The sequence below is a fragment of the Anas acuta genome, chromosome 3 (assembly GCF_963932015.1).
Source record: "Anas acuta chromosome 3, bAnaAcu1.1, whole genome shotgun sequence".
Taxonomy (NCBI): Eukaryota; Metazoa; Chordata; class Aves; order Anseriformes; family Anatidae; genus Anas; species Anas acuta.
The window spans coordinates 93076100-93093096 of NC_088981.1; the positions used below are offsets into that span (position 1 = coordinate 93076100).

At 35.6% G+C, this 16997-nt stretch overlaps 1 protein-coding gene and 1 long non-coding RNA gene across 18 annotated transcripts in view; one reads left to right on the plus strand and one right to left on the minus strand.

Moving 5' to 3' along the window:
• Positions 1-16997, plus strand: part of HMGCLL1 (3-hydroxy-3-methylglutaryl-CoA lyase like 1) — a 77869-nt gene that overhangs the window by 34170 nt on the left and 26702 nt on the right. For 6 of the 17 annotated variants that reach the window (XR_011095312.1, XM_068678348.1, XM_068678349.1 and 3 more), the window contains exons 6-9: positions 9391-9454; positions 13942-14130; positions 15725-15869; positions 16438-16540. Coding sequence is in view for 13 of the 17 variants with exons in the window: in XM_068678348.1 (XP_068534449.1) it covers positions 9391-9454; positions 13942-14130; positions 15725-15869; positions 16438-16514 (475 nt within the window). In the remaining 4 variants the exon portion in view is untranslated. The remainder of the gene's footprint in view (positions 1-9390; positions 9455-13941; positions 14131-15724; positions 15870-16437; positions 16541-16997) is intronic. The other 11 variants (XR_011095314.1, XR_011095313.1, XR_011095315.1 and 8 more) reach the window with 5 other exon arrangements.
• LOC137854645 (uncharacterized) lies at positions 2404-7501 on the minus strand. The gene is made up of 3 exons (XR_011095316.1): positions 7363-7501; positions 5138-5274; positions 2404-4712 (listed from the first exon to the last, which is right to left on the minus strand). It is a non-coding gene; the product is annotated as an uncharacterized lncRNA (long non-coding RNA).

Consider the following 16997-nt stretch of genomic DNA (forward strand, 5'->3'; position numbering starts at 1 on the left):
TACATTTAGAAGGCTTGTGGAGTTTTACATTGCATTTAATTATATAAAACAGAGGGCTTCTCCTTCTTAATGAAAAGTGTGGAGAAGATAATCAGGAAGGGGAACTTAAAAACAAACAAACAAACAAACAAACAGCTCCAGTAGTAATATTCAGTGCAATCAAAGTGACTTTTTCCTGGAGATAAAACAATGAAAAAAGAGTTAGCTATTGAAGCCTGTGATTTACCATCTTGATTTATGATCCCATATAGCTGCTACTACAAATATTACTTTTAGTGACAGATGAAGTAAATGGCATTTTCCGTGAAACTTTTTTTGCAAGATTCTCTGAATGGTGAGACGATTAGGACTTTGTAGCAAGTTGTTCTCTACGCAGTTATGCCCAGATCTGTATTGTAAGTGTCACAAGTCAAGCAGGGGCAGAAACTGAGTTTCAGTATTTGAAATTTGGGAGTTTACGTTAAATGATGTCAAACCTAGCATTTTAGAAACTAGAGGATGGAATATTACTTAATTTATCAGCCAATATTCAGTATTTAGAACTGGTACTCATTATTTCACTGATTGTTTCTTAATTTCAAGGAGAAGATTAATTTCAGGTTTTATTTTGTTGAGTGGCGTTTATTTATAATTATTACATATTGATTACAGCTATTGTTGTAACACGAGGCAAAGCTGAGCATGACAATATGACAAGTCTGTGATTGTTGTCCTAAATTTGTTTTTAGTTACCAGAGAGAAATAGGCAGCCTTCAGACTATAATTTATCATGTGTGCTTTCTTAAGTACCTGCCTTAGGATAAGATGGATCACTCTCTGGATGACCCTTTTGGCTGCAAAGGAGCTTGGGTCCTATCCTATGGTAGTCACACTATAGATTGGCCTGTCTAAGGCATGGGCTGTAGGTGATTATCTTTGATATCAAAAGTTAGAGCAGCTAAACCTCATTCTACCTGTGCATATACTAAGGATTAGAATCTTGTAATTTATGTAAATTGCAATAGATACAATTAATGTATTAATAGGCTTTATGGTGCAAGGTAGCACGAAATGAAGCTGTGGAGTATTAGGGCAAAGATTTGCACTTTGTGCACTGAGAATTATTATTATTTATTTATTTTTTCAATCACTCTTTTAGAGAATAGCTGCTTATAAAGAACCACGGCCAAACTCTGCAGCCTTTACTCAAGAAAGCTCCCAGGGCTACACATTTTGGCTTCTAATGTAAATTTTGTAGGCTAAATATTTTGCTTGAATTACTTAGGTAATAAAAATATTAATATGCATAAATTGTATTTATATTAATTTCAATACAGAGACTGTTTCCTTTCTAAAGCACTATTGTTTTTTAAAGTGTTATTTATTTGCAGGAAATGGATAATTTAGTGCCTTGCCCTAACACCTTATTTGAGCAGTTCAAAAATACATCCAAAAATAATTTTAAGGGGTTCAAATTTTATTTCCTATTTTTACTGGCATTTTAGAATTTATGTAGTGAGTGTAAATCATTGGCAATCCTTGAATCTTATGAAAAATGCACTCAAACAGTTGAAACTAAACTTTAAGCTTTTGCATGTCTTACTGTTGCTACAGCTGCACTAACATTGACTCGATCATCATCCAGAAAATTTATGTTGTCAGCTGTCACATTTAAAATCTGTAGCACAGCACACAGTTTTCTAAATGTTTACTAAATTAGTTCAAATGTTTATGAAGAATTGAAATCTTGCATATGGTCTTAGAAGTTAGACTATTTATTAGCATCATAAAGGGGTTTTAATTTTTATTTTTTTGTACGTGCATAAAAACTTTACAATAACATCTGGGACACATTCTGTGAAGACACTGCCAAATCAGTGTTATAAACTGTGGTCAGCTAATGACTACTATGCATATTTTGCATGTGACATGGCACAAAATACTGCTGGTTTTAGGATTGCATCTTTTAATACATAATTCAGGTACTGTTAAAAGTACCACATCTTTTTCAGTGATTAAAAATTGATTTTTTACCAATCCAGGATTGGTAAAAAAATGTGGCAAATGATAGTTGCAAGTAATCACTTGGATTGTGTTTTACCATAGATGCAATTTTAATGTAAATATATATATGTGGAGAAGTGAAGTTAAATCTGGTTAAAAGAGATTCTTCAAAGTTAATGCATTCCAAAATTTAAAAAGACATGGAAATAAATCACAGTTGCTACAACAGAAGTGCAGTAAGGAAATAGGGATTTTCCTGTCCCTGTTTTCCAGAAATGGCACTTCAGTACCTACTGTATATCCTGTGACAGTGAAATAATCTATCTCCCTCTGAAACATTCAGTTCTGTATATGACTGTCTGAATCCTAATAAAATTAACAGGGAATATGAAGCTGAAAGGTAGTAATATTTTATATATATCAAAAAAGCACCTCTCCAGCAATTAAAAACTGTATTTACGTCCCAGTCCTGAAAAAAATTCATGTGAAGAGCCCTTTTGAGGCCATTTGGGCTATTTGCATGTGCAAATGTGAATGTGTATGCAAGTGTTTAGAGGTTCAGTGTTAGAAAAACAGATGGAAATGTTTGCTGTAAAATAACTTTTAACTCTAGAAGCATTTCCTTACAAAGCTGCTGCTTCATAAATTAAAACACATGTAATCACACATTAATTCTAAACTGGTGTATATAATTCCTTAGTTTATAGTCTTGTAACTTTTAAGAATGAGCAGTATGCTAAGTTCACAATACGTAAAAGAATATTGGAATATATTGATATGTGTCTATAGAATTCAATACCAGCTGAAATACAGCGATATTTTTTGCTATGACAGATAGATACCATACAAACAACTATATTGCAATATTATCAAAATAGTACAACTGATACCTTTTATGTTACAGTATAATAAAGGTTACAGGTTAAAAGTACTATAATTGTTGATTATAGGAAATAACTATCGTTTTACATCTATGCTAATACACAAGGTAAGACAAAATCGTAGAAGTTACAGAATAAAGATTCAATTTTACTTATCTTCATTCTGCTTTTTATATTTGCATTTATTTTGAAAAAAAATACATGTGAAAGAATGTATCAGTTTTCTTTTAATATACTTTATATCAAGTAATTTTGGAAATAACAAAGTTTATTTTGTTAATAAAGAAACATTCTAATTATCCGAAACTTCTGATTATCAAGACAATTTGATCTTAATTCAGTTCAATAATGCCATTTTTCCTTTTTTTACAGTTCATCTTAGATACCTTAATTCAGGTCATTTGGCTGGATACTCAGAAGTACCATGAGATAAACTCTTAACAATGCAGTTTTGCACAAATCAATGCAGTTTAAAGCTGTGTATATTTTACAAATACAGGCAGAAACTCCAACCTCATGCTTTCTGACATTCTAGAATACGTAGGGCTGGACTACACATGTTTTTTTTTTATTTTTTGCAGTGCTTTAAACCACTGTTGTTAGACTACATTATGTTCTGTAGCATAGTCACAATTATATAAGTAACAGGGTGATTTGTATCATTATTGCTGCTTTAGAAAGTTAGTAAAACCAGCTTAACACCTTCATGTCACTATAAGTGAGCCTATACTTGAGACTGTGGGAACAACAAAATGTAGACGAACATTTAATAGACTTCCTTGGAAGCAGAACATTTTAATGTGTGAATGGTAAACAAGTACACGGTTGCACGGTATTAAGCCAGCTGGTCACAGTCCCCGGGAGAAGTTTGAGAATTCAGAGATTGCTAGCATGGTGGGATTTTGGGCATTTGCTGTACTGGGTACAGGTTAAGAAAATGATGTAGGAGCCATTATAATAATTCTATCATACTGGATGATCGCACTATATAAAAGGAGAGATTTTTCTTAGGAACAGCTTTTTACCAATTTTTACTCAATTTTTCTGTGCCTGTAAAAAAAAAATACTACTGTTGGACCAGAATAGCTTTTTCTTTAATATATATTTATTTTTTAAAAAAGGATACCTGCGGTAATTAAAAATTGTCCCTCTTTCTTGAAAGTATTAGTGGAAATTCAAACATGAAACATTAATATGAAATTATGAGGTAAAAATACACTGTGTTTGCTAGTATGTAACTAATTGCCACATGGATATAGGTATCAAACCTGAAGTGGTTAAGTGACCCCTTCATTATAGTAACTGTTTTGTTCTGTTTTTAGAGAAATCACTTTTGGAATTTGGTGGTGTTTTCTAGGCATCTTAAAATTACTAATGAATACTATAGGCTTTCACTTTGAATAGCAGATAAAGTGAGAGCTATTTTTTGATATTTTTATTTTTTAAATCAAGTGCAGAAAGAAATCCTGGACTTATTTACACATTTTGGGCTTGGCTTGGAGATTGTGTTTCTGGAAGAATCAATCTCCTTTACCTCCTCTCTTCTTTGTATTTCCCTCTCCTTGCGGTAAAGGTTGCCTGTTTCTAACAAATGTCTTCCTTTGCAAAGAGACAGATCAACCTTCGTATTATGAATTCACCAAATGATAGGCATATACATTTTAGCACGAACATCCAATAAAAATAAATACATCTGCAGTGAACATGGTAAATTATATGCGAACTTACACTATAATAATAAACAGGAAACAGCAGCATCTGAGTCTGCAACTGGCTTCTCAGGAGGCTCCGTGCTTCCAGCTGTGGTAGCAGCTGTGGATCTGGCTCTGGAACTCTTGCTGAAACAAGCTGACAAAGGGCTGATTACAACATGGAGTTCAGTTTCTGCTTGGATTCATTTTCCTTTTAACACTTTGGTTATGAAACGTTTGCTCATTTACCCTGTTTGTGGTTTCATATCCTGCACTTCACAGTCATTGGGCTGGTGTGGTGATTATCACCATTCCTAGTGACCTTGATCTTGGGGACCTGATATTGTCTTACGTTCCATTTGTGGAGCTCTGCAATTTGGTTTTGGCTTATTGGAAGAAATTGAAAACTCTCTTCCTCTTCCTTATCCCTCCCCATCCCCAGAGGCTGTTCAGCATTTTTATCCAGAATATTACACACTAAAGTTGTTGGGTTTTATTTCTTAATTGTTGTTATATTCGTAGAAAACAATTTAGGAGAAGATCTTTTGAGTCATAGAATCATTAATATCAAATGATACTCACCTGCAGAGAAATCTGGAAAACAGGCAAGAGACTAGGTAACCACTGCCAGGTGAAGGAAGCAGAGATCTTTTTAACACCTTTTTTTTTTTTTTTTTTTTTTTTTTAAACTGAAGAGAGTAATTCTGATTTCACGCAACCTGAGTGAGAGAAACAGCATCAACCTATGTGTTCCTAAAGCAGCTTTATAGATACCTCCACATATTGCAAGCCCTTCTTTCTGCTCTGGTTGCTTAGGCTATTTCTTGACAACATGCTAAAGACATAGTTAAGCTACTAAAATGCCTGGCCTTGATTCAGCAAAGATTTAAGTGCATACTTAGAATTAAACACTTCCATTGCAAAGTCTGGTTTGTGAACTCCCAGATATTTGCTTCTGCTCTCATACTAAGGAGTGTCTCTGGTGAATATTCCGAGACCAAGACAGTCTTTTTCATTACAAATTCCTTTTTTCTTTCAGTCCTGCCATCTTTTTAGAAAACAGCTGTATTCTCCAGCTTAATTGGAGAATATTAAATCTCAAATTAAATCCCAGTTGCCTCTGTAACTCATTGCTCAAATTCTTCCTTCTTTTTCCCCTCTGCTTTTCTTCGCACAAGTTCTTGCTTTTTCTCCTAAGGAAAAATAGATACAGTATGCCCTTCTTTCTGTCACTATTCTTCCTCACCTCCCATAATGCTTTCTCCTTCTCCACTGTCAGAACAGCAGGAGTTTCTTGTCTACTTCCCATCTGTACCCTTTCTACTTGCCCCAGTGACCCCATGTTCTGTTCTTCCTCTTATTTCTCCCCTCCCTTACTCTCTTTCTTAACCTCTTGCTGTCCTCTGGCTCTTTTCCATTGCAATAGAAGCAAGCATTTGCCTCTTAAAAATTGCACCTTTGACCCCACTTGGTTCTTCATATCATATCTCATCGCCTATCTCTGCTTCATTCCTAAGCTCATTGAAGGCGCTGTTTATAATTACCGTCTGGAGACCCTCTTCTGTGATTCCCTCCTATAACTCCTACACTTTGGCTTCTGTTCCTTGCTTGCAACTGCAACAGCTCTCACCAAACTCCCTGATGACAAGATCTCAGAAACAGTAGTCTATCCTCATTCTTCTTGACTTGTCAGTAGTGTTTGCTGCAGTTGACCAGGCTCTTCTTTAAACTTGTGTCCTTTGTTGCTTTCTATGGCTGTCTTGTTCATTTTCTTCTTTCCAAGTGGTTCTTCACCATGTTCTTCAAAGTCTCTAAAACCTATTTTGGAGGGGTGTGGGTGGAGGTCTTGGGGCTCTGCTTTATCTTGATTCTCTTTTATGCCTTATGGCTATTTTATGCCTTATGGTTATTTCATACACCACAAAGAAAACGTAGCTGCCAAATGTATCTGTAGATCGCAGATAACTTTCCATCAAAACCTCCTCTTACTTGAGCTTATTAATTTGGAACCACACAAATGCAATTACAAAGCATCCCACCCAGAGCTGCCTTAAGTCTGGATGTCTTGGCAAATGCTCAGAGCAGATAAATGATTATATTCCCTCTTTCACCTTGGCATGCATATTTTCTTTTTTCATATCATAGGTTCTCTGTACTGCTGCTAGCTGTACTGGCTCTTACTGGCATCTGTTCCAGCTTGTATTACTTTTTCTAGGAATGACTCAAATTGTATCTGCTATTTCCAATAAGAACATAACAAGAACTTGTCAAATGGAATTCATATTTTATGTTCTCTACTAAAAGTGCTTATCCTGTTATATTTGTGAAGTGCATTTCACACTTTTACAGCCTCATCTTAGGCATTTCACTTCCTTTGACACTGCTATCGAGACCCATTTCTGTTGATCCTGTCTGTCCTTCAACAAATCCCAGTGCTTTTTTTTGTAATGACAGTATCAAAAATTTTACTGTTATCATCACACTTTTTATGACAGTTCATTAAATGAAAATATTAAACAAAATTCTGCCCAACTCATCCTTGGCAAGTTCTACTAAAAACAGTTCTTTCATTCTCCACAGGACTTTGTTCCCTTTGGTAGGAAGTCCTTTACCTGTCTAATTCTTTTAGTAATCCCTGTTTTCTCCAGTGTAGTATCAGATGCCCAGTTAGATTATATCTATCATATTTTCCTTGTTTAAAATGTCAGGCAAGGCACAATGGTAGAAGCATGCAGAGAGTTCGTAATCTCAAACAGATTTGTATGTTGTAGAAGGCAGATTCCTACGGTCACCACATACTTTCATACCTCAGTAGGCGCAGCTGAATTATGTGAGCTCAGGCGAGTTTCTGCTAGCTGGTGTGAACTACGGGGAGTATATCCTTGCTCTATAGATACCTTTTGGCCTGTTTTTACTTCTGTTTGCCCTGCCCCATTCCAGATGTCACTCATGCCACATTATCATTACCAAATTCAGTTCTTCCTGATCTAATATATATAGCTGTTAGGAACATGTCAGATAAATGTAATTAAAGGGAACATGTGCATAAATACTGTATGTTTTGCATTTACTTTGTATTTAGTACTGTTCTTGCTCACTTCATAATGAGTTCTGTGGCTGATGTTACAAAATGATTTCATTACAAGTCTGTGTTCACTAGCTCTAGGCACCATGGTATTATGTAAAAAACAATCCTTTGGCTCTAAATTTTTTCATGCTTGGTAGCATTTGAAAAACTCTGGGTATGCAAAAAAAAAAAAAAAAGGAAATTATCTTGAATTGTTTCAGACTTGTGTCACTGAAAAGCAGGACTGTGCTTAGTTGTTAAAAGTAGCTACTCTTTTATGTAGATGAGAAAATTGAGAATTTTAAACCTTAAATGGTGACATGTAAATCAGAGGATATTTAATGAAGTGTATGGCCAAGTTTGAAAAACCTGGTTTTCATAATAACATACAGATAATTGAAATCATGCCTAGTAGGCATCTGGGCTAAAATTATGAGCAGGATGTAATGGACCCAACCACTTTTGTGGAAATAAAATTAATTTCCATTTCTTTGTCGGGGCTAATCAGGTTCCTGTTAGGTTCAGGGTCTGCTTCATTCTTACTGCTGGTTCCAGTGTGCCAACAGCATACCTTCGTATAAGGGATGGAGTATGTTCTATGCATTAAAATGCTGACATTTTTTCACAGTTTGTTTTTGCCTGTTACTCATCCTGATTTCACATTCTATCAATCAGTTTCTCCATCAGCTGCAAAGAAACAATACGTGCTTTACCCTGTGGACCTTGACTACATACAAACTGGCATCTGTTCAATCCAGTTTGCATTATACAGTGTATAATTTTACATTATATCCTTCAGTGCTGAGGGAAGGGGAATGACAAGGGATCGATGAAGGCTCTTGTTCTCCTATTAAGCAGTTGAGCAACCTCCCACTGGGAATGGGGCTCTGCCTGCCTTTGAAGCTGTTGTAAATCCCTCTACAGCCACACTTATTTTGATTTCAAATGGCTGTTTCTGGTTAGTTTAATCCTATTCCTAATCAATTTAAGATAAACAATTAGAAGCTTAATTGGAATTTCATGGCTTTTAATTGTCATTAAAAAAAAAGGAAATTTAAACCAAATTGTACATTAACACAGCATTAAGACTGAACAATGAAGGCTCAGTTGTGGCTCCCATTTTCTGTGCTTTGTGGAGTAGATAGCTGCTGAGAGACACAGGTTCTCACATTCTTCATGTCCCAAGGCATACCTTGCAATGGAACTGTAATTCTCCTGAGGCACTGGCACACAAATGCCAGCAGAGATACAGAGGGCTAAAGCTACCCTGTTCACCACAGTTCTAGCTACTGATGAGATGACAAAGTGGTTGTAAGTTGCTTGTGTCCTTCTGCTGCTCTTTATGATCCAGGTAGCTGGCACAAGGAGGAAAATTATACCGTACTTCCTCTGAATTCCTTGTGTGGGCCAGGCAAGGCAAAACTTGAGCTGACTCTTGTAACTTAAAAGGAAATACTGAGAAAAATCAAAGTTTCCTGCAGCACAGTTAACTTGGCTGCATTGTCAGCCCTTTACAAATTGTGACATACATTGTGCATAAATAAAGCTATAAAACTTTGTTCTGTGATTTAAAAAGAATTTTGGGAAACCTGTTATTTTCATCTGATGTAATTTTAACTTTTCATTGGGATCTTTATTCTGCACTGACTGGCTTAACTATTCAAAATTATATTTAAACTTTTTTTTTTTTTTTGAATGTAACATGTATGGATATAGATATGTACATATAAAAGAGAAGTATCTTTGTGTGTTGTTCTTTTTGCTGTAGGTATGTGTCTTGTGCATTGGGATGCCCGTATGAAGGAAACATCATACCAGCTAAAGTGGCAGAAGTAAGAGTGAACTTCTGGCTTTTTTAATGAAATAAATATACATTTTAAAATGTCTATAAGTAATGTTATCTACTTAATCCTAAAAAGTTCTTTAATGAATAACATTTAAGGGAAGCAAACAAAACGCAGGTAATGCTAAGGCTGGGTGTACAGCATCACTGTTTTTCTCAACCATCTGCAGTCAAATCTGAGGAAAACAGTGTTTTTTGATTGTTATCAGTCATGAGAAAAATATTATGTGGTATTTCCTTCAACATGAATGCAAGGAAATACTTAAGGAAATAGATTCAAGCACATATGTCAGTGGACCACGTTGTATGAGATGATTTCCAACACAACAACATCTTGCAAAGGGAAACTGATATTAAATCTGCTCTACACTGGCATGAGCATACTGTGCCAGTAGAGCCACTGCTAAAACATTGTGCTTCTGGCATGTGACATACAAGTGTAATGTGACTAACACACGAACCAAAGCTCATCCCCAATGTGATTTCCTACAACTTGACTCATTATATTTCTGTGATAGAATAAGCTACACCTTCCCTCTGCACACCCTTTTTTCCATTTAGAATAAAGCAAATTGAAAAAGATATCTTAGTCTATTTTTTTTTTCACAGCAGAGATGACAGATTAAAAAGACTGTAGAGTGAATCACCAGCGTTATATTTTCCAAGAAGACAAAGATTGCACTGAGGGTGTAATGGAGGTTAAAGATGAAAGTGGGGAGAGAATTCAAGCAGCACAAGGCAGAACACACCAACTTTACTCCTGGAGAAAGACTTGTCTTCTTTGTTACACTTAATCACCTATTTTTGGTGACCTAGCAGAATCTCCAATTGTTATTTTTATTTTTTTCTCCTGTAGCACTAGCAGCTCGTCAACATTTGCCTGATATATTGTGTTCTCTGTGTGTGGCTTTCAGGTTTTGTTCTTCTGCATCTTCTTTTAGCATACGTTCCAGATGGAACTTGTGATAATGCTTCTCCCACAGCGACCACATATACTTACACTCTTTGAAAAAATAGCTAAATTGGAAGGTACTCAGTATTTCTAAATTAATTGGTTTTAATATGAAGTGAAAGTTAGAAGTGACACAGCTTTAGTTAGAGCAGTGATGACAGATTCAGCTGTGCTGTTGGTAAATTGCTTACTGCAATATCATGTTCCCCAACAGGCTTCTTTCCATGTGTTGCTCGTTTTTTAAACACTGACTACTCTTCTTGTGCAGGAAAAGGTTCCTTTTCAGTTTGACAGTGGGAGTGCTCTAATGTTCCGAACCTGCATACATTTACTCACGCAGCTATTTTTTTTTTATGTCTTCATCCAACTGCATGTCTTTTACCTGTACACCATTGTGTATGTGTTTAAGAATGAAAGCTACCTCAGTAAATTATTCATTCAGGCACTGATTCAGCAAGCACTGATGTTTGTATAGAAGTATCTGATTAGCTGTTAATGGGTTTTACTTGAACATCTGCACTCATCCTCTGCTGAATCAGAATTATCAAAATTACTGGCCATGTTGCTCAACCCTTTCAGGGAGCTGCCTCTTGGGTCATCATCTTTCTTGGGACAAGAGCATGTGACTGTGCATTGTAATCAGCAGCTATGATTGAAAGGTTTACAGGTTTACTGTTTTTTCCACAGTCAATGACAGTGAACAGGTTTTTTGGTTTGTTTGTTTTAAAGCAAAAACTTTAACTGAAGCAAAAGCAGTTGGGAGAGATGGATCATTAACCTGTATGCATTTCAGGCTTACTAGGTACATAACTATTTCATACAGTTATCTTGTGAGTCCAGACTTCAGATGCCTTCTGACTTGTAGGATCCAATTGTAGGATCCATCAGGTACATGCATATGGTTCTTTATTTAAAAAAAAAAACAACACATTTATCATCAATTAAAATAAAACTGCATAACCCTTTTTATCACTTATCTTCATCTTGAAGTGGAGTTACTGTTTAACTGTTTATCCTCCTCTGATTTTTTATTTTCTACCTTAGGCAAATGAGGCTTAAAAGTTGTTGAAAGCAACGAGGATGTTGATAACATCCTTGAAGCCTGTTGTGTTGTCCATTATCTTTCAGGTGTATACTTGGTTTTATCTTTCTGCCTGCTTCTTTCTTTTCTTAGCATCCTTTTAACCTAGATCAGTGAGTTCATGTAAATATTAACGATACAGTAATTTCCCCTTGCTGATCAAGCTATAGAAAATGTACCCATTCTTGTTTCAATATTGTTATATTATTGCAAATTTTCTCTTAAATCACAAGGGCTGCAGCATGTTTTGTGTTGTTGTTCACTTAAAACCATCTGTAACTACATTATGACCTTTTGTATTTGATTTAAGAGGATAGTTTTAAATATGCTTTGCAGCAGTAGGATTGCTCACATGCTTAAGGGGCTGCAATGTTGGGTGACCAGCTTGAAGCAGCAAAAAACTAATGCAAAGTAAAACTGCCCAATAATGCAGAACATGGACCTATTCAATTAACAATGCTGCAACCTCATAATCACATTTTGATTACACTGACAAAACAGTGCGTTCTCTTCTCCCCCGCCCTACTCTCAAAAATCCACACTAAAAACTTATAAAACTATGACTAATGAGCTGCCTCCTACCATAGTAGGGTAGAAAATCCAGTATGAAAAACTCCCATTCAGTTTTTAAGCATGCACATTCTTCTTGAAATTAAATGTATATCTCTTTTTAAGGGTCAGTTTAAGGTTAGATCATGACAAGTCAGTGATGTTGCTCAGCTTGTTAGCAAAGTGTCCTGTAGTTCTTTCAGAGCTATATTTTCAGAAAGCTAGAAGACCAAAGAACACTGGAAATAAATGAATTCAGTATGATTTCTAGCAGTTTATGTATCCTCCTTGCCATCACTAAAATGCTCACCTATAAAAAGTTTCAATCAAGCATAGAAGAGAACATGAAAAAGAAAAAAAGAAGTCTACTTCTTTCACCCTGATCTTAAACAAAAACTAAAGTTTGGGTATTAAATAGAGGTAATCCACCTCTAACTGCAGATGATCTATTTTGTTTTACAACAGTAGTCCAGCTTAAACACCTGCCATGTGCTGATGATATAAAAATGTGCTGCAAGATGGAATCCCTTTCTGCAATCTGGTGAATGTCCCTTTCTTAAGTGTATATGGAATTTATGTTGATATGAACCAGGGGCTCTGACTGTAAAGCACAAGGAGTTTTACAACATTTGCAATAGTCATAGCACTTACAGGCTTTAAGCAGAACAATTCAGACCACTTGAAGCTCTTTTTCAGCTGTTCTTTGAATTAAGTGAACAGTGATATTAATCCAGTACTTCCGGGACTGCTAGTGCAGTACTTTGTCAGCTTCCTCAGACATATTCACAGCAATCCCACTGATGAAGCCTTGGAATTGATTTAACAGGAGAGTGCAGTGCAACTGAAGTCGTCTTGGAAAAGAGTTGTATTTTTTCATTTCTAAACAGTTGTTTCCAGACTGGGATTCCATTCCAATGGAATGGCCTGTTGGGACCATCGATGCACAGTGGGGAGTGCTAAAGGGGACAAACATACTCAGCAAGTGAAAATCAGTTGAAACCCTTTCCAAATAAATTTGACAAAGCTAAAATAGGAAGTTTTTACATTCAATTTCTAAAGCAATGTGTTCAGTGCAAACATAATTCTGTGCTGCCTAGTGTATGTCTCTCCATACAAACGTGATGGGGCCAGACCTCAAATCTCATACGCACACAAAGAACTTGCAGACACAATTCTTGAAGCATTTAAGGCTCTATTTCTGTAAGTAAGCATAAGGTTATGTTTGGTATTAAGAAAAATTTTAAGACTTAAAGACTAGAATGTTAATTGTGTTATAGTTTTGCTTTTTTTTTTAGTATTTTAATGTTTGGCTTTGTGAAAAGCAAGCAAAATTAATATTAACTACAGCATGTTAAAACTTCAGTTTTCATTGATGTTTTCAGTGCCAAGACAAATCTAAATCAGGCTTCTTGTTAATTATTTATTGTCTTAGCTAAGCCATGTGCTTGGCTCTGTGTAATAAGCAAACAAAAGGGCAGGTCTTTACCCTGCACAGTTCGTAAGCTGAAAAGTACATGAAGAAAAACAAACAGCTGGGAAATCCCCAGAGACAGGAAAATGTTGGGAAAGGGCTTGACAGAAACTTAATTCATAATGTAAAATCTTGCTTATTTAGATTCTGTGGGAGAGTCAAAAAGCAAGTTGATAGATTTGGCTTCATTGGCTATTTCATGTACAGAAGCAGACCTACAAAGTTAAAAAGAAGAGGATCTATGGGAAATTTTTCTTGGGTTACAGTTTTCAAGAATGAATAGAGAGGATTTCTGATATGTAGATCCAACTCAGTGTGACAAAAACTGAAACCTGTAGAGAAACATGTCCTTTCTAATGTATGTTCTGGACCCTGTTTTTCACTCTTTCATCTTGTCCTCTTTGTGTTTCTTTTTTTAACCAGGTATCGAAACGGCTGTACAGTATGGGCTGTTATGAAATCTCCCTGGGGGACACAATTGGTGTGGGGACTCCTGGAAGTATGAAAAGAATGTTGGAAGCTGTTATGAAAGAAATTCCTCTGAGTGCTCTTGCTGTTCATTGTCATGACACATATGGCCAGGCACTAGCCAATATACTCACAGCCATACAGGTAATGCAAGTCCTTATTTTATAGATATGATAAAAAATAGTCTTATTTTAATACAATGCACAATTGAAAAAAAAATTAAATCCCACCCTTAAAGAAGCCAGCAGAAGAGGAAAGAGCCACTCAAACTTTTCAGCAAGTGTTGCTCACACTTTGAGTTGTCTACAGATATTATAACTATTGTTTTTGCAAGAAAATTTCAAAACATATTCTGCAACCTTGCATGAAATTGAAAGTATCCAGTTCTGAATTTTTATCTACTTACTAATGTCAATTCCATACAAAAACCCTAAGAAACAGTGATGATGATTATATCCCATATATTTTGCATGAACAAGGGAGATAAAGTATTTTTTTCTGATGTCTTTTCCTAGGAACATCAGTCGATTCATTTTCCACTAAAGTAAAATTTCTATTTTACAAATGTTTCTAAATGTAAAATAGTGTAATTACATGTTGATTTCATATTGATAAACCTAAATTATTGGAGATCATGTACGCAGAGTGGTCTAGATAATTTTATTACTATTAACACATAGTATGATTTTATGTTTATGAATTTTATGTTTATGAATTACATCTTTCAAATATGATGAGGAACAACTTTGTATCCTATTTAATCTTATTTCAAATCCATGGATAAATAATCAGAAATAGTTAATTTCCATATTTTTCTCTTTCTGTTCATATATTTTTTATAATAGGACACAATACCAGAAATAGACTACAAATTCTAATGGAGTTTTTGTAAGGGTATCACCTTAATGAAAAATACTTTCATATGTATGTGCATTCCTAAGGAGATCTATTTTTATTAAATCTTACAGAACCAAAAACTGTTTACAAATGTTAGGCCTGTATTGTTCTATTTTATATTTAATGGCATCTTACGCTCCTTGCAAGTTATGCCATCACTTATTATGTCAACTTTTCCTTTGTTCTGACTTGTTATTTTGGCACTGCTCATATTACGTTGTTTGGAAATAACAGCAATGTGTTAACAGTGCTAGTGATACAAGCAACAAGAGGGAACTTGGAAATGTTTCAGTATGGTATTTGATTAAATACTGAATCACAAAACTTGATAAAAAGGGCTCTAACGTTTACTCATACTATTCACTATTGACCCCTACTCACTTTTACTGTTGCAAATGTGCATGTATGTACCATGGGATAAATCAATTGCTAATTTCACAGTTAGCTTCAGTTGCAGATGTAATAGCTGAAAGCATGAAAACCCCTGAGCATGGGAGGAGTTCCCCATAAAAATACTCGAAGCATTGTTTTTTAAATCCTTCCTTAAAATAATTGCTGTCATGGTGCCCACTAAACACTGAACAATAGTTATGCTTTGTTAGCCCTGGTATTTGCTGCAATACTCATGTTTACCTCATGGTCCTATCTTTATATTTACTTCTTAAATCAACTTGGTAAAAGGGAAAAAAGCTCTTAGTTACCTAATGTGCAGTTCAGGCTAATTAACATGTAAACTCAAGAGAGCAATAAACTTAAAAGATATCCCTCGTGGAGTCTTCTCTGATTACTGGGAAGCCATGAGTGCCTAAGCTTCCATCAGAAAACCTCCTTATGTGCTCAGGTTCTGCTACAGTGCATGTCTGAAGGTGCTGTGTTTTTGGCTGACCTGAACTTGTCACGATCTTGCCAAAATTCCTTGATGAAGCAGGCATTACACAGTCTCTCTGACTGGCTTTATGCAAGCAGTTCCTTGGCTTGGTCTGAAGGTAAGTCCCCAGTCTCTTGGATCCTCACACAGGTCCAGGACATCATATCGCAACCTGTCTCAGTGGTCATGCACTGACTCTAAGTAGTGGCTTTGTTGCTTTGTTCAGAGGAACTGGGCAGCTAGCAGAGAATTATAGCTATGTTGTGTTGTTTCTAAAACAGGGCAACTTTTGCGGGTCAGCTAGATTATAAATGCCAAAGCCAGATGAGAATACTGAGGTCCCTGCTGCCAGGCTTGCCTGTATTTTCCTTTCTGCCAGAGAAACATGAATGGGTAGTTTAAAGTACTGGAGTGAAAACCCTTGTCTTCAACTCAGTAATCTGTTTTGTGAACCAGATTTTCCATAGATGAATTCCTTACCCTGCCTGCTTTATGGGTTTGTATGACCGACACAATATTTCATCAGGAGTGAAATGTGATTGAGGGGTTATCGAAATAATGGTCTGCAATTATTGCTTGAAAACCATTTTCAAGAATATTTGTCAGGCAAATTACATTATTCCTAAGACACTGCAAACTACAAACTCAGACTGAGTACTGTTGTATTGTATATTGTATTTCCTAAGAATTAATGAATGACAGCTGGAAAGCCACAAATCACTCTACACTAATTCAGGCATTGCTTCGATGGGAGATCTCCTAGGAGTGGAAAGAGGTGCTGGTGATTCAGTAAGTAATTTTTTATACAGATCACATTGTTCCATGTAGGATTATACTACCCAGAATATTTTCTTTTGTTTGGGGCTGATCCAAAGTCATCTAGAACTGACAGGCCGTATCTGTATAAGAAATTAGCAGGGAAGTAGCCTTGTAATTTTAGTATTCAGTTTTATGTGTGTTGTTTTAGCAAAAGGATAGGTAGTGAAAGATGGGAGAGAGATTAGCCAACTTTTAAAGGATAAGTAATTTTTTAAGTTGCTGAAGTGAGTCATATAGGCAGAAAGCATTGCCTAAAAAAAAAGAAAAAAGAGAGATTCACTTTGTTTTATGAAGAGAATCTATGTAAGAATGTGAAGAACATGAAGTCATGTTTCATTACAAAACATTAAACAGTTTAAGTAGAAACACGATTGGCTCCTGGTTAACTGGCTTAGTATTAAAATATCAGAGTATAAAATTTACTGAA